This window comes from Ailuropoda melanoleuca, chromosome 6 (genome assembly GCF_002007445.2).
Source record: "Ailuropoda melanoleuca isolate Jingjing chromosome 6, ASM200744v2, whole genome shotgun sequence".
Lineage (NCBI taxonomy): Eukaryota > Metazoa > Chordata > Mammalia > Carnivora > Ursidae > Ailuropoda > Ailuropoda melanoleuca.
In genome coordinates this window covers 33970152-33991733 of record NC_048223.1, presented here as the reverse complement: position 1 = coordinate 33991733, position 21582 = coordinate 33970152, and the positions used below count along the sequence as shown (strand labels likewise).

The following is a 21582-nucleotide window of genomic DNA, read 5'->3' as shown; positions in this document are numbered from 1 at the left end:
CCTTTTTCAAAGCCCTTCCAATTATTTTTTAAACTCAACAATACCATCCAAGCCAATGAGTGCACCACCTTCTCTCAGCCTTGCTTTACTTTACTTGCTTTCCTACCTGGACTGGGCCCTGGGATGTAGGACTCAAAGCCACAGGGCCTTATGTAAAGGGTTTGGAAGTGGCCACTCTCTTCCACTAATGGACTCAACCACTCCCTTAACTGGAACCTAACGGTCTTCTGGAGAACATCATACAATGAGGCATATTGGTGTCTTTCACCTTAAATTCTTTATCACAAGCTTGGTTTTTGTGGAACCCTATTCTCCTTCCCTAGTGCGCCAGCCTTCTCATTCAGGGGGAGGATAGCTTTGAGCTTCTCCTCAACTTCTAATCCCCTGGGCACTCATTCCCCTCTTTCTGATGCTGACCTGAAGTACTCCACTGTCAGAAGCCAGATGCAAGATCTTGAATGCTCCCACCACCAAATCTTACCACCCTCACTGCTCCATCTACTTTTACTAAACCTCTCTTCCTAAGTGTCCCTTCTCTGACCTAAGGCCAATCACCCTCCTTGGTCATTCCCTCCTACCCATCTGAAGGAATATATATCTTCAGCTAGCACCTTACTAGCCTCTATATTCAATGCCTCCCTTTGGAGTGAATCTCCACACTCGTACCCAAACTTCTTTATCTAGATGCGTATTTACCACCTGCTCACCTCTGGTTTTCTACACAATCATTCCCATCTGGCTTCTACTGCATACAAACTGTTCATGTGAGTTACTAATAATCCTCATCTTGCCAAGTCCAATAGAAATGTCTGTTTTCAAATTAACCTAAATCTGAGAAGAAACAAGATCACCATTTTCTCCTTGGCCCGTGGTCGTCTCTTCCCTTCTACTAACACAACTCTCCTGAGTTTCTTTCTACTTTTCAGGTTCCTTTATGACTTCTTCTTTTTCAGGTTCCTTTATGACTTCTTCTTTCTCTGTTTAATATCCTTTGTCTATTATAAAGCTCCATGAAGACAGGGACATCTTTTTTGCTCATTGTTGTGCCGACTCCATTACTTGGCCCAAAAAACCTTGATCCATACCTAATATCCTATATGAAATTAACTCAAAATAAATCATAGACCCAAATATAAAGTCTAAAACTGTAAAATTGTATAAAGAAACATAAGATAAATGTTTTGTGACCCTGGAATAGACAAAGATTTTTTAGATATCAAAAGCATGATCCATAAAAGAGAAAAACTGATAAATTAGACAATCAAAATTAACTTTTGGATGACACTATAAAGAGAATAAAATGACAAGCCGCAGACTGGGAAAAAAATACTGCAAACCACATATCTGGTAAAGGGCTTATATCCAGAATATATAAAGCACTCTCAGATACAGATATTTAGATATATAGACAGATTGCTAGAGAGTGAGAGTTGGTAAATGGATGGATGACAGGAAGACAGATAGCAAAGTTCAGTAATAAAAAAACAACCTTAACTTTGGAGATTATGATTTCCCCAAAATGAGGAGTTCTATGCCCATCCAGCCTCATTTCTTTCAGCCACGTGCTGCCCGACTGCAAAGTGACTTGGATCATCACTAGTTACACCTACATCATGAAACCTCTACCATGCTGTTAGCATTCATGCTATGTTGCCTGCCTTGTACTTTCTCAAAAAGCTAAGTAAACTTGATGTTGAATGAAAATAAATGTAAATAAACATAAAAATACATCAATGTATCTACTATCCATATGTATATACTATCCATATGTATATACTATCACACATAGAGAGACAATTCACAAGAAGTCATCCAGCCCAGAGCTATTTTGGGGGGAAGGTTTTTAATAATGTATTAACAGACATGGGGCTCTCCAAATTGTTCTTCTTTGGGCAATTCCAGAAAGTTGTGTCATTTAGGCAACTTGTCCATTTCATTTAAACTGTCAAGTATGTAGGCCTACAGTTAGTACCTTTTAATGGATGTTGAATTTATACTGCTATCTCCCTTTTAGTCCTGACAATGGTAACTTTTTTATTTTCTCTTTTTTTCTTTTGATCAATCTGGTCAGAAGGTCAATAATTTTAAGTTACCAAAGTATGAACTATTGGTTTCACTGGTTTTTATCTATTGCTACTTCTCTAGTTCATTGATTTTGCCTCTTATTTTTTATCATACTTTACTTTAATTGCATTGAGTTTACTTTGCTCTCCTTTTTCTAGTTCCTTAGATTGGAACTTAAAAGTCTTGCTTTCTAATATAGTGGTTCTGAAAGTATAATTGCTGAACAAGCAGCATCAAAAATCACCCAGGGACACCTGGGTGGCTCAGTCAGTTAGGCATCTGCCTTTGGCTCAGGTCATGATCCCGGGGTCCTCAGATTGAGCCTCACATTTGGCTCCTGGCTCAGTGAGAGCCTGCTTCTCCCTCTCCTCCCCACTAATGCTCTCTTCTCACTATCTCTGTCTCTCTCTCTCTCTCTTAAATAATTTTTTTTTTTAAAAATCGCCTAGTATTTGGATTAGAAATGTCAGTTATTACGCCCTACTCCAGACCTACTGAATGAGAAACTCTGGAGGTGATGTCCAACAATCTGCATTTGAACAAACCTTCCATGTCATTCTGACGTACACTGGAGTCCTCTTCGGAACTCCTGGTTCTAACAAATGGGCATTGCAAGCTATGGCTATTTCCCTCATAGTCCCGCTTTAGCACATCACAAAAATGTTGATGTATTAGGTGTTCATTATCATTTAGTTTAAAATATTTAAATCCTCTTAAGCGTTCTTCCTTGGCACATGAGTTATTTAGAAGTATTTCAATTTCCAAACACTTGGGGGATTTCCCAGATTTCCTCTTGTTATCTCTTTCTAATTTAATTCCATTGTAGTCAGAGAATTTAAATTTTAATTAATGTCATTAATTCCATTTATTTTAATCCTTGGTTAAGGTATGTTTTGTGTCTAAAAATGTCTTCGTGGATATTCAGTGTGCACTTAAAATGAATGTGTTTCACAGCTGTTGGCGTTCTGTGAATGTCAACTAGTTCAGTTTCACTTGTATCATTCAAATCTTTTATGTCCTGACTCTATCTCCTGGTTTAAAATATATCCAACAATTATAATGAATTTGTCTACTTCTACTTGTAGTTCCAGCAAATGTCTCTTCATCTATTTTAAGGTGTTATTAGCTGATACATGTAAATTACAGATTAATATTTCCTAATGAGTTGAAACTTTTTTTTTAAGATTCTATTCTATGTTTTTATTTGAGAGAGTGAGAGTGACAGCAAGAGCAGGAGAAGGAGCGGGGTGAGGGAGGGGAAAGAATCTCAAACAGACTCCATGCTGAGCACAGAGCCCAACACAGCCCATGACCCTGAGATCACAACCTGAGCCAAAACCAAGTGTTAGACATTAACCAACTGAGTCTCCCAGGTGCCCCAAACTGAAACTCTCATTATAAAATACTCATCTTCATCTCTTGCAATACTCCCTTAACATCTACTTTGTTATTAATTACTTTGTTATTAATATATCCACACAAGTTTTCTTGTTGTTAGTGTATCTACAGTATATCTTTTCCCATGTTTTTTAGTTTATCGTTATATTTAAAGTAGGTCTCACATAAACTGTACATAGCTAGGTTTCTCTCCTTGATCCAGTATGACCATCTCTCCCCTTTTGAATAGACTATTTAAGCCACTAACATTGTGAAGTTTAAGTCTATCATCTTCGTATTTGCTTTCTGTTTGTCCCATTGGATCTTTCCTCCTTCTTCCTGACTTCTTTTGAATTGAGCATTTAGTATTCTATTTAATCTCTTCTATTGGCTATTTAGCTATAGCTGTTTAATTTTTTACTAGATATTCTGCAGATTATAAAAACATCTGTAAGTTATCACAATTCACCTTAAATCAACATTATGCTATTTCATATACAGTACAACACAAATATTTATATAATATACATAAAAAATAGAATGAGACAGAAGAAATTTGATAATTGTTGGAATTTTTCCAAATATCATCACAGATTCAGCTCACACTGCCAAGAATCTTGTTGAACCTGGACCAAGACACAAAGAGGACACTAGGCATATCATACTCAAACTGCTAAAAATCAAAACTAAAGAGAAAATCTTAAAAGCAATTAGAGAAATACTATATATTTCATTCTGGGGGAACAATCACATGAATGAATGCTGACTTCTTTCTTATCAGAAGCATCAATGCCTTAAGATGCTAGAACAACATTTTTAAAGTGCTGAAAGGAAGAAAAAAAAACGCTATCTCAGAATTCTATATCTATGAAAAAACTCTCAAAAACAAAGAAGAAATAAAGAGAAAATGGGCAAATTCATCTCCAAACAGAGAATTTAACACAAAACATTAAAGTAAATCTTTCAGGCTAAAGGGAAATAGGCCTAGATACAAACTTGGGTTTATAAGAATAAAGAATACTATAAAGTGGAGCATCTGGGTGGCTCAGGTAGTTAAGAGTCTTGACTCTTGATTTCGGCTCACGTCACGATCTCAGGGTGGTGAGACTGAGGCCTGTGTTGGGCTCCACATTGAGTGTGGAGCCTGCTGAAGATTTTCTCTCTCCCTCTAACCCCTACCACCTCCTCTTAAAAAAAAAAAATACTATAGAGGTAAATATGTTGGAAAATATAAAATACTTATTTTTTTAACGTTTTTTTATTATATTATGTTAGTCACCAGACAGTACATCCCCGGTTTCCAATGTAAAGTTCGATGATTCATTATAAAATACTTATTCTTAATCATAAACTCACATGGAGCTGCAGAAAGTAGCACAGAGAGATCCCATATTCTCTTCCTCCAGTTTCCCACAATGATTAACATCCTACACAGTTATAGTACATTATCAAAAACCAAAAATTTGGCATTGATACAATATGTACATACAGTTCTACATCATTTTATCACATGCTCAGATTTCTGTAACCACTATCACAGCCACAATACAGAATTATTCCATTATCACCAAGATCTTGCTATGCCTTTACAGTAAAACTCTCGCTCTTCTCTCAGTATCCCTAACCCCTAGAACCACTGCTCCGTTTTCCACTCTACAGTTTTGTCATTTCAAGAATAACATATAACCTGACCTTTCACAAAGCACAACACCCTTGATATCTACCCAAATTATTACAAATAGTCCCTTCCTCTTTACTATTCCACGGTAAAGATGTACCAAGGTCTGTAATGACTCACAAATTAAAGGATATTTTAGTATTTTCAGGTTTTGGCTATGATAAAAGCTGGTATGAATAGTCAAATATAGACTTTTGTTTGAACATAGGATTTTATTTCTCTGAAAGAGAGCCCAAGAGCAAAACAGTTAATTCACATGGTAAATGTAGGTTTCATTTTTCACAAAACTGCCAATTCAAAAAGATCCAATTCTCACCATCTTTGCCTGCACTTGGTATTGTCAAGAGGAACTGGTCCACACATTGTGTGGCTTTGCTCTTGAAAGATTTTCCCCCACTCCTTTCCTACCCTGTCTAGCAGTGCCAAGTTCCAACCACAGCTCCTTGGCCCAGCAAGACCATTGTGTTCTACCTGAACTCTGTTCCCTTGCATGAATTCAAAGTTCCTGCAGGGTATAAGCCAATTAAAAGTATATCTCTCATAGCCTGCCTGCCTCCCTCCTTTGAATAGTGTGTCCTCTTTAGCTTCTATGTACTTCTGTTATATTCAGTCCAGATTCATTGTTGTTACGGGCAGAATGGTTAGCCCAATACAGCTTCTCAACCATTACCAGAACCAGAACTCTACTCCTTGATTTTTATGTTAACTTCTCAGTTTAGAAGAAGCATAAATTTATACCCGAAACATGACTGAAACTCAAAAAGCTGGTTACAGGGGCACCTGGGTGGCTCAGGTAAGCATCCAACTCTTGGTTTCAGCCCAGGTCATGATCTCAGGGTCGTGAGATCGAGTCCTGTATCAGGCTCTGCGCTGGGCATGGAGCCAGCTTCAGATGTTCTCTCTCTCCAAGTAAAAACAAAGTGCTGAACAGTGTGATTAAAATGCTATAACTTGTAGTTTAAAAAAAAAATAGACACATACATCTGATGCTTGTGTGTGCAAGAATCCCTCTGAAAGAATGATATTTGATAGAAGGAATGATATTTGGTAGAAGGAAGGGGCTCTGTGGGTTGGGAACGAAGAGGGAGAGAGGGTCATTGTGTGCTGTTTGAGGTGTGTTCCATGAGCGCCTGTAACTCATTCTAGTTCATCATAATTTCTTAAACCCTAATAAAAGATTGACTAGCACCACCAAAAAAAAAGATTCTCCCTCTTCCTCTGCCCCTCTCTCTTGCACGCCATGACAGGTTTATATGGAAGACACTTCTTCCCTTTCTAGAGCTAAAGATAAAAATCAATACACTTCCTTGTTATCTCCCTGTATAGACAGGTGTGTTGCTCTTTTTTTATTTCCCCTCTTCCAAATTCCCCTTTTACTGGTAGGAGTAGCCCGTCAAGGGTCTTAATTCTAACTAACTGCTTCAGGGAAACCTCAAGCTTCATCTTCTATTCTTAAATGGTACCAAATCTCAAAACTCTAATAGCAATAACCACCAACCCACCTGCCCTAAACAGCCTTAATATCTTACCATTTCATATTTCAGTTCTCCCTATTTCTGACTTTTGACAATTTCCCTTATTTTCTTGTGCATTCAGATAAGTATTTTAAAGTCTCTTTGTTATATTTTATCCTGCATTTCTAATTTTTTTTGCTACTGAAGTATTTTCAGGTTATCTAAGTAGCTATGTTGCCATACTCAGAAGGCCATATATTATTTTTATAATGAGAAAAAAATCAGAATGTTACATGGAAAAACAATTTCACATATGTACATAAAACACACCTAAAAATATAGCCAAAAAGTACAAGTATCATTTGCTCTTCAAAAAAGTTGTAAGTTCAGTGCCTGGGTGGCTCCCGTCAGTTAAGCATCTGCCTTTGGCCCAGGTCATGATCCCAGGGTCCTGGGATCGAGCCCCTGGTCAGGATCCCCACTCAGTGGGAAGTCGGCTTCTCCTTCTCCCTCTGCCCCTCCCCCTGCTTGTGCTCCCTTTCTCTTTCTCTTTCAAATAAATAAATCTTTAAAAAAAAAAAAGTTGTAAGTTGATTACTAGGACTGTGGAAAATAAGGAGCATGACAGAATATAGTGTGCGCCGTTGTGCTAGCAATGAAACATTACAATACTCACGCCACCAGGGACAGCAGAGGAAGTGGTGCAATTACGTAGCTTAATACTGAACAAGGGCTCAAAGTGAACACTCCATACCACAACCTCTGAAATATACATGGGATCTGTCTCTACATACAGTTCAACACATCCTATACGTAGAGTTCCAAAAGCACACAATGTTCAGAGAAATCTATATAAGTTAAATAATGCTTCCAATCACCATATATCCACTGCTTTAACATGAAATTTAATTCTACAACCAATTCAGTAGAAGGCTGAATAACACAGTGTCCACACTCTTAAGTCAAGAATTCTTAGTAGCTCTCACTCTTTTGAGCAACTAAATCACAAAATGTGTTTATCCTATTTTAAAAAAAAAAAAGGACATAAAAATCAAAATAAAGTTTGAAAATTAGATTAATTTCAAAACAATAACAATGTTGCATAGCATAATGAACTTAGTGAATCTGTTGAAAATGAAAAGACAATCAATGACATCTAATACATCAAGAGGTCATAAACCAAAAATGGACATTTCAATTTAGAAAAAGGTTAAAACAGGGGCGCCTGGGTGGCACAGCAGTTAAGCGCCTGCCTTCGGCTCAGGGCGTGATCCCGGCGTTGTGGGATCGAGCCCCACGTCAGGCTCCTCTGCTATGAGCCTGCTTCTTCCTCTCCCTCTCCCCCTGCTTGTGTTCCCTCTCTCGCTGGCTGTCTCTATCTCTGTCGAATAAATAAGTAAAATCTTTAAAAAAAAAAAAAAGAAAAAGGTTAAAACAAACGTTGTGTTCCATATAGATTTCCTTATTGTATATTTAACACGGCAGTTAAAGTGACACTGCCAAGGAAAACCATGTAGCCTTACAATGCAGATATTTGGCATCACCTCTCTAATCAAGTGAGCAAAGTAAGTAAAATAGCAGAAACCTCACACTATATGCTTGCCGCTATGATGAAATATGAAGCGCCAACATCACCTATGATAAGTTCTTACCCAAAAACAAAGCTGAATCTGAATCTAATCAAGCCTTTTTTTTTTTTTTTAAAGATTTTATTTATTTATTCGACAGAGATAGAGACAGCCAGCAAGAGAGGGAACACAAGCAGGGGGAGGGGGAGAGGAAGAAGCAGGCTCATAGCAGAGGAGCCTGATGTGGGGCTCGATCCCAGAACGCCGGGATCACGCCCTGAGCCGAAGGCAGGCGCTTAACCGCTGTGCCACCCAGGCGCCCCCTAATCAAGCCTCTTGACCTAACTTACAGTTTATAGGAACTTTAGGGAGTAGAGGACCAAGAAAAAAAAACAAGACGAATCCAAAATGAGGAACATTCTATTCTGTAAGACAAGTAGCTTGGGGGGACACCTGGGTGGCTCACTCGATTGAGCGTCTGCTTTTGGCTCAGGTTGTGAACCCAGGGTCCTGAGATAGAGTCCTGTGTCCGGGCTCCCTGCTCAGCTGGGAACCTGCTCCTCCCTGTTCCTCTCCCTCTGCCTCTCGCCCTCCTCGTGTGCTGGCGCGTACACTCCCTCTCTCTCTAATAAATAAAATCTTAAAAAAAAAAAAAAGAAAAAAAGACAAGTGGCTTGGATTCTTCAAGATATTGATGTCATGGTGGAAAAAAAGGGCAACAAATCTACAAGAAATGTTAGCACAAAAAAAAAAACCAACAGATCATGAAAATGTAACACATCACAAGCCAAGTGGAGTTTCTTCTAAAAACACAAGGGTGATTTAATTTTAGAAATGCCAACAGCACCTGTTAATAGAGATAGATAGAAACACTTTGCCATCACCTCTACAGATGTCCTACAACCAAATTCAACACTTATTCATATTAAAAATAAAGAACCTGGTAGATCCTTATTTAACGAGATTTTATACCAAAATCCAGTATTTATAAGAATAAAGAACACTGAAAATTCCCTTTCATTGGTGGAAGGATTTTCATTTTATACAGTTTTTTCTAAAAAATCATTTAGATTATCCTCTAAAGTTGAACATATACAAACACTTTGACTAGCAATTCTAAATCCTAGGTTTACCCAACAGAAAGCTCACATAAGTACATCAAAATGCATGTCCAAGAATTACTTATAACAGTCAAATATGGAAAAATACCCAAATGCCCATCACCAGTGGTGTGATATATCCATTTAATGAAAATGAACTACAGGTACCTAAAACAACAGGATTCCCCAAATGTTACATGGAACAAAATAAGCCAAAGAATACAGGTCATGTGATACACTTTAAATACAATTCAAAACCAGGCACAATAATCATAGTATTAGATATTAAGGTAGTAGTCACCTATAGAGCAAAGGGAGAGGTCAGTAATCAGGAGAGGGTATAAGGGGTTTCCTGCTGTGCTGATAATATTCTATTTCTTGACCCAGTTAGAGTTTCAGGGTTTTTAGTTTGTGACTAGTCATTGAGCAGAATATACATGTTTTGCACATATTTCTGTATATTTGTAACTCTTCAAATAAAAAGCATTATAAATCAAAAAGCAAGCACAAAGTAATCCCTACAGCCCTAATCCCTAAATATGTAATGCAAATTGAAAAAAATATATAATTATATATCATATCAGTGACAGAACTACAAAGTAAAGAATTATTCAGCCTGAAACTCAGTATTTGGGCTGTACATATCATCCAGGGAATTATATCCCAAGGACCAAAATTTTAAAAAGGCACAAAAATATCTTAAACTGCACTTTCCAGTTTTACTGTTAGCAATAATATTGGTATTATTTTAAAACTATTATTCTAAACTATAGGTTAAAGGAAAGAAATAATTATGTTAATGTCATTAGCAGCCAAGGTTTTCAGCTTAAAAGAAAAATAAAAATCTTAAATCAGCAAGGTAAAAACTCTGAATTTAAATTTGAATTGTAAGTGTCAATATGAATGAACTTATTTTTTCATTTTTAGAAATAAAATGCCCTAATTCTAACCCTTGAAAAGTTCTAGAAGAAATGACAATCCCAGTAGCAGTGAGCACCCCTACCCAGACTGTGTTCTTCTTTAAGTACCATTTCCAACTAAAATCAAAGTTTCTTGAAGAATTGATTTCAAAACTAGGGCTGATTATTCCCAAGAGAAGCCTGTGAAATCCTGTTGACAGAATGCAAGCAAGTTACCAGAGACAGTAGTAGGGTCATGTTCAAAAGCAAGAAGCAAACTCAAAAGGGCTCCCATTGGACTTATTACAATTTAAGCAACAAAAAAAGACTAATATTAGGGGCCCCTGGGTGGCACAGCGGTTAAGCGTCTGCCTTCGGCTCAGGGCGTGATCCCGGCGTTATGGGATCGAGCCCCACATCAGGCTCTTCCACTATGAGCCTGCTTCATCCTCTCCCACTCCCCCTGCTTGTGTTCCCCTCTCTCGCTGGCTGTCTCTATCTCTGTCGAATAAATAAATAAAATCTTAAAAAAAAAAAAAGACTAATATTAAAAAAGACTGAAATATATAAACACACATATAAATCCATAAGTTCTTTTTTTTATTATGATATGTTAGTCACTATACACTACATCATTAGCTTTTGATGTAGTGTTCCATGATTCATAATAATACAAAGAAAATCACTGGATACATCAAGATTACGAAGGTACCAACTCACTGTTTTGAAAAATGGTCTATAAAGGGAACAATCACTTTATCCTGCCTTTGATAAACAAACTATACTTTAGGATAACAATTTAGTTGATATAGTAAAGTTCTTCTGTTAAAAAAAAAAAAAACAACACCCAACTACAAGTGAGAAAGAGAATTGCAGAATGAGAAAATTACTGGGGCACCTGGGTGGCTCAGTCAGTTAAGTGCCTGCCTTCGGCCCAGGTCATGATCTCAGCATCCTGGGATCAAGCCCTGCATCAGGCTTCCTGTTCAGTGGGGAGTCTACTTCTCCCTCTCCCTCTGCAGCTCTCCCTGTTCATTCTCATGTTCTCTCACTATAAATATATTCTTTAAAAAAAAAAAAAAGTATAGAGATTTAAAAAAAAAAAAAAGAATGAGAAAATTATCATTTTTGCAACACTCATGGACTAAAGCATCTAAGCAATGATCATCAATGGATGCTAACAACTATGAAGTAAAAAAGCAATGGGCAACTTCACAGTAAGGCCGACAACACCTGGAGCCAGTAAGCAATCCTAACATCAGTTAACAGTGAGGCAACCAGACATTCCCCACCTCTTCCTGTGAGGCAATGGGAAATACACAGCACCAACTATGAAGAATTCCTATCCCCCCTCCAAAACACTGCACTTGAGTCTAATCAAGGCTATACATCAAAAAGTACAGTTCACAGGAAATGTAGGTGATAAAAGACCATTTGAAACGACATCAAGAGGATGGAATAAAATTTCCAACATTCCAGCTTTGGCTAAAACAAATGACAATTTGTCTTTAATAGATGGCACTAAAACACAATAGGGAAATGTTTGCAATGAAAAGACTTATGAGTCTACATTATCTAAATGCCATGCAAAACTCTATTTCAACCCTGGCTCAATGAAAAGTTACAAAATGACATGTATAGAACCATCAAGAAAATGGTCCACAGCCCAAGTGATGGTCCATAACCACTACAAACCTCATTGCTAGTAACCTGTTCCTGTGCAAGAAGAACCTTAATGGTACGAGACCAGACTTGAGGCATGTTCCAGATTGACTCTGTAACCAAACCCTCTAGTTTGATTCAGATGGAGGAGACTGTACCTCTATATATAATGACAGATTTTAAATTAGATAATGACAATGATACCTTTAATTACATTGTGAAGGAAATTACTGAAACTGTTCTAGTTCAATGAAAACTCTGTAGGTAAACAGAATGTCTCCATAATCCCCTTACTAAGATAAATAAGTTTCACTTACTAAATAGGTGACTGTTCGGGGGACCATCGGAAAGGAAACCAATCATTTATCAACAATACAATACACGGACTGTTAAACCAAATTCAACGGAATGTTTTTGTTCCTTCCCACATTTAAACCACCACGATTCAAGATGGGCACGTGCCGATGCCTACATGACAAAGAATAACGGTGATGTCCACATTGCCCCTGACCCGTGGGTTCTGGGAGCCACTTGAGCTCTGTTTCTTAGTAATACAGGCTTATTCATTCTCTGTGGTAATAAGATATACAAAGGCTTCCCACCCAAATGGTCTGGACGCTATAGATGAGGGATATCTTGCACCCAAAATGACTAAATAGGACTCCTTGAATGCTAGCCAGGTTGAAATGTATGATCATTTGTACATAAAGGCACTCCTCATGGGTGAGCCTCCTGTGAACTTCTAAATCCTATTATTCGAAAAAGTTCTGGTTTCTACACATTTGTCAGAATGCTTTTTCTTCAACTGGGAGTTGATGAATTCAAAAAAAGTCACTATTTTCTGCAATTACTGAAAAAGTTTTAACGACAGATACCCTAAATGCTCCTCAAGCAGTACAAACTGAAAGAAATGGCTTATCTCCAGCGGTATTCCAAGATGGGAGAGTCCTTGACGCCCTGACTACTTCAACAAGGAGGTCCATGTCCTGTCACTGGCAAAATGTTGTTTCTAGGTCGACAAATCAGGAATTGTTACCCAAAATCTAAAAGATCCTAAAGACCAGATAAAATTTTTTCATCAAATGAGTGACACCACTTTCATAGACCCATTTAACTGGTTAAACCTTGGCTCCTAGGAATCCGTGCTCTGGGGGATTTTTCAATCCTTGGCTACTATTCTCCTTATACTCATCAAATGAACCTCCCTACTGGGTTGTACACTCTCCGGGGTTTCAAATGTCTACTGGCAGCCACATGCACACCAAATGACATCCTTAAAAATCAGGCAACTGGATGAAATCAACAACCACCACATAAGTGATGAAGACAGTGACTACGTGGCCTTCCAGCCTGACAACTCCTAATGGAAAACATCGAATATGGGACTCTTCATCCTGTTGAGAGCACGACCAAAAAGAGGGAATTATTAAAATCAAACAGAGACCAGACCTGAAAATTCCCTGAGCAGACAAAACCAGTTAGTCATACAAACAAAGCTTAATTTAACTTATTTTGCAGAACAAGCAAGTATAACTTGGCCTAGGTCACTTCTTGCTTTTCCTCTGGATATTATAAGTGAAATATAAACAGTTACCCAAAATCGATAGGAGGTAACCACTAACCCATTCCCTTTAAGGGAATTCCAATATTATAACCAATCACTGTAAAGAATAAACACTCCCTGCCTTCACAGCATACAAACTGCTTTACAACAGCATACCTCTGAGCCTCGTTCCATGTTTTGAGTGCTCCCAGTTTACAAACTCTTTGGTATGTGCACAATAAACTTTTACTAATTACTACTTCAAAAAAACAGGGAAAAAAGAAAAAATCTGAATACTGACAGGATACTAGAGGATATTCAAGAAACAGTAATGATTTTGTTAGATGTGATAATAGTATTTTTTAAATTATTTTCTGTTAAATATACTGAAATATCTATGAGTTAAATAGGACATCTGGGATTTTTTAAAACGTACTGCCATAAGGGGTGGGGGAGGAGAGGGAATAAGATGGGGGGAGGTGAGGGGGGCAAGAGAGAGAAGACCACAACAACATTGGCAAAGTGCTGGTGATTATTGGAAGTGAGTGCTATCCCCTTATTCTTCTCTGTCTACTTTCATGTATGCTGAAATCTTTGACAATAAAAATGTTTAATGAAGGGATCAAACTAGAATGTCTGTTAATTTTCCTTCCAGTTCTAAATTTTAGATTCTATATTCAACTTCCTAAAATATATTCATTGCATGCTTAAGACAATCTACGCAGAATATGAGAAATATTTCTTTAGGGGCGCCTGGGTGGCACAGCGGTTAAGCGTCTGCCTTTGGCTCAGGGCGTGATCCCAGCGTTGCAGGATCGAGCCCCACATCAGGCTCCTCTGTTATGAGCCTGCTTCTTCCTCTCCCACTCCCCCTGCTTGTGTTCCCTCTCGCTGGCTGTCTCTATCTCTGTCAAATAAATAAATAAAATCTTAAAAAAAAAAAAAGAAATATTTCTTTAAAATTATTACACATAACCATCATAATCATTACAGGGTGGTAAGTGTGTTACCTAGGAAGATAGGTTTAAGAAGCTGGCTCTCTCTTTCTGTAGAAAAAAATAAAGAAGAATGGAATAAATGGTTCTAAATACACACAAGAGATCACAACCAGCTCTTTTCTGTGGCCACTGGTGATAGAGTTAGATGAAAGAGACTTAAATTATACCACCAGGATAGCAAAAGAGCTTTTTCTCCATCTCTTCTCTTCGTAACAAATTATACTGCCATACTTCCCTACCATTCTTTTTATCATTTATTAAATCCTTCAACGCTGACTCAGTGCCTAAAATACTCGTTGCTCTGCTGGCAGGGCACTGTGGAATACAAAGATAAATTATAAAATAAGGTTCTATGCCTTTAAAATACCTAGGAGATCTTCAACCACATTTTTTTCTTTCTTTTTTTTTTTGGTCCATCTGCTGGCGAAATCAGGACATATCTCACACTTGAGATTTTATTCATGATTTACTGAAAAATTATCTATGAACACCCACAATTATGAGTGTTACAGAAACCTGGTCTCCAGAGTTCTGAAGCTAACATTCACCAATGGACTCCATGAGGTTCTCAAACCCCCTGAAATGACCGCATTTTTCTGGATAGGCTGCCATGGTGTTCGTTAATCTCAAATGGTAATAATTGCTAACGGAATAAAACCACGTGCCATGCAATAAAAACTCCAAAAACCAGGGAAAAGATGAAACACTGTACTGTATACCTGCTAAACCAGCTGCTTCTTGAAGTTGAAAGATGAATTCTTTGTCAAACTTTGTTTCCAGTGTTTGAGTGCCCTCTAGTGGCTGCTTTAATTGTCACAACCAACTGCTCACAGCAGGAATTAAGAATGAAAAAGTGTGAGAAGTAACAGAAGAGAAGATGGCATCATCAGGAGCACCTGGCACAATCTCAGGTTATTCTGTGAACTTCTCATTATCGAAAGGAACTTAGTTCACAATATGCATAATTCAGAAGTTTCCCAGAGAACTCGTGACACACTACTGCATTTTTTAATAAGTATAATTTTTCCCAAGTTTCATCTCAAATTAATAAAACATCAGCAAACACCCAGAAAAGAACAGTACACGAATGAAGGACACAAGAACCTCAGGAATTAACACCCATCCCTCCCCGCCTCGATGGAGGCAGCATCAAGAATGCAGTGCTTAATAAGGAACAGCCACAGGAGTTGGGGCAGTATTTTGAGAACACGAGGTACCCAGTCTCTGAAGGGAGGGAAGCATGGCTAACGAACAACCTGGGTGCACACAGAGACAAAGACGCTTCCAGAACTGCCCCACCAAACACTCTCGGTGGCAGCAGCAACAGCAATTGACGGGGGGACAAACCATGGGCATGGAGCCAGCGAGTGAGCTGAGCATATCACTCAGGGTGACTGACAGGTCCCCGGTTACTGCAGAGGCCTTCTGCCCAGACCTACAGGAATTCCTACAGCAGCACAACATACTGTCTGAGGCCACCGCCACATGGAGCCCTGAGCACAAGGACACCACAGGGGTGCGGACAACCTTTCAGTTCCAGCCTTGGCCTCCGCCCGTCTTCCCAGGTTCTGCCACAAGGCACCCCTCACCTCCCCACCTTCCACAACGCCACCTACATCCACCTCTCCTCCATGATGTCCAGCATCGAGGGGGAACTGACCCTCTAGACAAGAACCTTCACAGTCCCTGGACATTTCTGAATCTATAGGTCAAGCTTTCCCAGGAAATGTCCTACTGACATCTAGGACAACTGTCTATGACTAGGAGATTCATTCAGGCTTGCTGCTCAAAGCTGGGGTTCATTATTCAAAATGCTATTTTTAGTATCCCATCATGCAACTGTGACACACTTTGTCCATTCTACTGTTGATAGACACACCGGTTATTTCAAACTTAGGGCTATTACAAATAATGCCGGTAATATATTCTTGGGCGTGTCACTTGATACACTGGGTTACAAGGTAGGGGATGCTGGCTTACAGAGTCAAGAGTGCTCAGTTTTCCAGAGTGGTTGTGGCCAGTTACATTCCCACCAGCAGCATACACACCTTCCTTCTGCTCAGTACTTTCACCAACATTTAGGACTGTGAGGCTTCTTCGTTTTTGCCAATCTGGTGACTGTTTTGGTATTTCATTTTGGTTTTGATTTGCATTTCTCTGATACCTCAGTACTTTTCATATTGGATATTAGAATATATATTGGCCAGACCTGGTTATTAAAGTCTGCCTTCAAATATCACTGCAATCAGCCAATCTGTCAACACTTTGAACTCTATCTGGAAAGAAGGCAGAATAAAATCATTTTTTACTGCATCTACCACCACAAACCTGGTCCAAGAACCATCACCCCTCATCTGAACCACCACATACCACAGGCTCTTAAAGTGGTCTCTCTGATTCTACCTTGCCCCTGTCCTTGTAAGACAGTGATCCTCTTCAAACATAAGCCACATCGAGGCTCTCCACTGCTCACATTCCTCCCAATGGCTTCCCATCTCATTCAGAATAAAGTCCCAGTTCTGACCAGGGCTTACGACAAAGCTCGGGATGACCTAGCCCCTGGCTACCTCACTAACTTCATCTCCTGTGTCTTCCTCCTGAGTCTCCTCACTCAGTTCCAGCTACATCACCTCTGTGTTGTTCCTCGAAACATGCCAACCACTCTTTCATCACCAATCCTTTGCACCTGCTGTCCACCCTTCCCCCAACTAAGGGAAGCGTTCCTCCACCCCCTGCAGGTCTCTGCTTGGATGTTCCTCTCCAAGGTTTTCCCTGACCTACCCATCTAAAATAGCGCCGCCCCCATCCTTCCCAAACCCCGCTAGCCACTTTTATCTTTTTCATTGCCTCTGTCACCACCTAACGCTACATATCTGCTCACTCGCTTTCTCTCCTCACACTAGAACGTGGACTCCATCAGAACAGGGATTTTTCTCTCTCACACTGTACCCTGGTACCTAGACAGTACCTTGTATATACACAGCCACCGAAAAATATTTGTTAACCAAGGAACAAAAGAGTATCAGTACAAGTAATAAAACATGTATCTATTAATTTCTTCTAGAACAAGATAAGAACCTGCCTGAAATAATGGTCTTCCTGCACGAAACACACTACCATGCCCATAACAGATAATAAAGGTTCAATCCGTAAAAGAACAACAACAAATGGGTCTTGTCCTTTCCTACTCCCTTCTCTCCCACCCTTCCAGATGTTCTAAAACAATGCAGAATTTACTTCCATGCTACCATCAATTTTTTCACAGTATATATATTTTTTCAAGAATCCATTCTTTCCAGGTTGCACGTCACATTAACAGCTATTATTTGCACTTTAATGTTAATGGATTCATTGTTTATACTCGCTTCTTCTTCATCTGAAAATGTGGTTATAGGCAGCTCCTCAAGTAGCTTGCTCAAGTGCAAGTTTTTAGAAATGTTGATGAAATTAAGACTAAGTCTCTGATTTTCTGAAAAAGTCTTCCTTTTGTTCTCACAAGTAGGCAATGGGATGGCCGCACAGAGAAAGTTAAGGTCACACGATCCCTTAAGTGTTGTTCTATTTCTACTGTTTCTATCTTCAGCTTGTAGCATTACAAATACATTATATGCAAGTCTAATTCACTTCTATTTGTTTATAACCTGAGTTTTGGTTTTTTCTCTTTGTAATTACAAATTTCACCAGGATAGGTCTAAATGTGCATCTTTTTTCAATATCTTGCCTGACATTTGGTGAAACCTTTCATCTAAAGATTGAGTCTTTCTTCAGCTCAGGGTGAAATTTTCTTCTATTATTTCTTTCATGAATGTTTGCTTTGATCTCTCCTTGAAATCCCATTATGTTTATCTTAGACAAGTTCTGTCCAACAGAAATACAATTTGAGCCACAAAGGTAATTTAAAATTTTCCAGGAGCCACATCAAAAAATAAAAAGAAGTGAAATTAATTGTCATAATGTATTTATCCAAATATATCCAAAATATTATCATTTGAAAATGTAATCTATAAAAAACTTACAGGTGAGATGCTCCTCCCTCCCATATTGAGTCTTCCAAATCTGGTATGTGTTCTCTACTGGAAGCTCATCTCAATTCACACTACCTGTTTTTCAAAGGCTCAACAGTCATTTTGGGCTAGAGTGTGCCATACTGGACAACAGAACAGATCTTCTGGAACTCTCTTCCATGCTTTTTTAGTTAATAATTTTTAACCTTTCTCTTTTTCTTCTGAATCCTAAAAGAATTCATCCAGCTGATCTTCAAATCCACTAACTCAGCTTCCTAAGGTATTCACGCTCCTCATTATGGCACCTACTGAACATTTTAATTCAACAGTCATATTTTACATCCTCAGGGTCTCACCCTTCATGGCACACTGCTCCTGGGCACTGACTGCCTGTTTTGATTATCTAGGAATGCCCTCTAGAATGCCAGGACTTTGTCTTATAATTTTCTTTAACTTCTCTTCCACCTCCTACAGTACCTCTCTTTTTTACCGGAAATCCTTCCTCTGAGTCATCGTTACAAGCCCTCCACTTTTGAGCTAAAAGCCTCTCTGCTTAGTGATACTGCCCTATCTGCTTGGTCTTAAAAAGAAAAGTCAAGTTTATACATCTCTGATAGCCAAGTTGGGTACCATCAGGGGTCGCGTAGGTCACAATTCATTCTTCTTGGGCCCATAAAAACAAGAAAAAGGTTAGACTTAGTTACATTTCCTGTAGATCTCCTCAGAGATCTCACAGTTTGCAGGAAATAGGGATGGAATTAAAAGCAAAGGAAATGCAAGGACCTTAAATTAACTGTCCATTCATGTCCACTCAGACAATCCAGGGCTAACTGGGATGCCATTACAGCACCTGGCTGAGGTACTGGACAGCAAAGTTACAGAACATTTTCCACCGCAAGAGAAATTTCATTGGACAAAACTTGGCTAAACAATTCCTCCTCAAGCCCCAAATACCATACCACCAGGTTCTGGCTCTACAAAATCCCCTCCTCTTCCCACTTTTTCGTTCCTTCAGGAGTTCTTGCCCTTGCCCCTAAAAGCCTTGGTTCTTTTCACCTATTTCGACTCATGACACTCCCCTAGTCCAAGGAATAAAGGACGCTCAAGAGAGCAGTACAACGGTAGCATTCACTTGATGGGACTTAGATTTACTGATTAACTAAGAAACGCTTCCCAGTATCAGTACTTGAAAGAAATGCCTGATATTTCGAAATATCTTTCAAGCATGCATGCCCATTAAATACTGGCATTGTTGTCAGAAATAACTGACAACTGGTGAGGATAAAAACACTAAACTCAGGGTGAAAAGGATTTTGATCAAAACTATGAGCTGTGCTTAACTAGGAAATAAATTAGATATAATAAAATGTTGGGTAGACTACAAGAAAACTAGTAATGAAATAAGGGTTATCCAAAAATTCTTGAAATAATGATGAATAGAGCCCACAAGCCTTTGAACTCCACATATCACCTCTAATAACAGAATAGGTTGCAAATGTGCAGCTGTGTTTACGCCTAAGGGTCTACTGAGGTTATTTTATAATTGCCACAATTCCACAAAGAAAACTTAGGTGAAGGTCAATGAAAGCTGCGTGTTCTAAATTACAAAATCAGGAACAATCTTTTTTTGTCATTCATAACATTCCAGTAATAAAAGAGAATTACCTCAGTAACAGGTGTATTTTCCTGGAGCTCAGTTGTGTGCGAGGCCAATAAACCAATCACCCGAGCAACCTTGGCCCGTCTGTAAATGGAGAAAAATAAGCTCTGAAGAGGACAGTTAGAGACCCAAGTAATCTAGTTAGTTACGTTACACAGTAATGAGCATTAACATAAGATAAAAGTGTGCCAGGGTGAACATTCACTCCTCCACATATTTGACCCTTGTGTGCACAAAGAACCAAAAACAGCAATCCCCTCTGCAGGACTGTCTAAATAGTGACTCAAATTGAACAGTTCGGCTTTCATAGTAAAATGTAAAATAAAAATTTTGAAAGGCCTTAACCAGAGAGGAGAAAAAAATGTAATTAACCCTTTTACTCCTGAGTACAGCAGTATTTGGCTAAAGGTTATGTCCTACTTGTTAGTAGACAAAGGATTTTATACATAAGTCGTAAAAAAATAACAGTTAAACATATAGTTATATATCTACTTTTATAGAAATTTGTACAACCCTAGATCTTACAAATATTGTTCCAAAAACTACTAGCTTTAGTGAGGTGTTTCTGTATCATTATCCAACAGAAAATAAGGTCAATAAATTATTAAATATCATTTTCAGATGATTTGCAAAAATTTAGTCATAATATTTAATTGGAAAAAATAGTTGGACGTAAGAGTTGATGAGAACCATATTTTTTTTTTTTGAGCACTGTATTCATATTGATGCTTGCATGTTTTCTGGGCTAATCAGTGTGTACACCAGCCAGAGAGTCTCTAACTTTTTGGGTTCTTAAAATAAACTACACAAGACCCATGGAGGGAAACAAATCAGACTCTGACAAGGACAACAGGGAAATGTTCATGTTGTCAGAATTCTAACATACAGACATAATTCTTATGGATTTCAACACTTCTTGAATTAGCCATTCAAATCTCTTAACATATACAAATTAAAGAAGTCCTAGGCATTCGTATGATAAGCGTCCTGCCTCTAAATAAAAAACATCATACGGTTGTTTAAATTTTAATTCCAGTATACTTACCATGCAGTGTTATGTAAGTTTCAGGTGTACAATATAGTGATTCAACACTTCCATACAACACCCGGTGCCCACCACAAGTGCACTCCTGAATCCCCATCACCTATTTCACCCATCCCCCTACCCACCTCCTTTCTGGTATCAGTTTGTTCTCTATAATTAAGAGTCTGGTTTTGGGGGAGGAGGTTGTTTTGGGGTTTGTTTGTTTTGGGGGGTTTTTTTTTGCTCTTTTTTCTTAAACTCCATATATAAGTGAAATCATATGGTTTTTGTCTTTTTCTGGCTGACTTATTTTGCTTATCATCATACTCTCTAGCTCCAGCCATATTGTCACAAATGGCAAGATTCCATTCTTCTTTATGGCTGAATGATATTGCATTATATATATATACATATATACATATATCTTCATTATATTATATATAATATATACATATTCTATATATATATATATATATATCTCACATCTTCATTATCCATTCATCTATCGATGGACACTTAGGCTGCTTCCACAGTTTGGCTACTGTAAATAA

At 38.4% G+C, this 21582-nt stretch overlaps 1 protein-coding gene across 8 annotated transcripts in view; it reads right to left on the bottom strand.

Annotated features, from left to right (window-relative positions):
• The window catches only part of ULK4 (unc-51 like kinase 4), a 589354-nt gene that overhangs the window by 512889 nt on the left and 54883 nt on the right, over positions 1-21582 (bottom strand). For all 8 annotated transcript variants that reach the window (XM_002923807.4, XM_034662175.1, XM_034662178.1 and 5 more), the window contains one exon: positions 20013-20091. In XM_002923807.4, coding sequence (XP_002923853.2) covers positions 20013-20091 — 79 coding nt within the window. The remainder of the gene's footprint in view (positions 1-20012; positions 20092-21582) is intronic.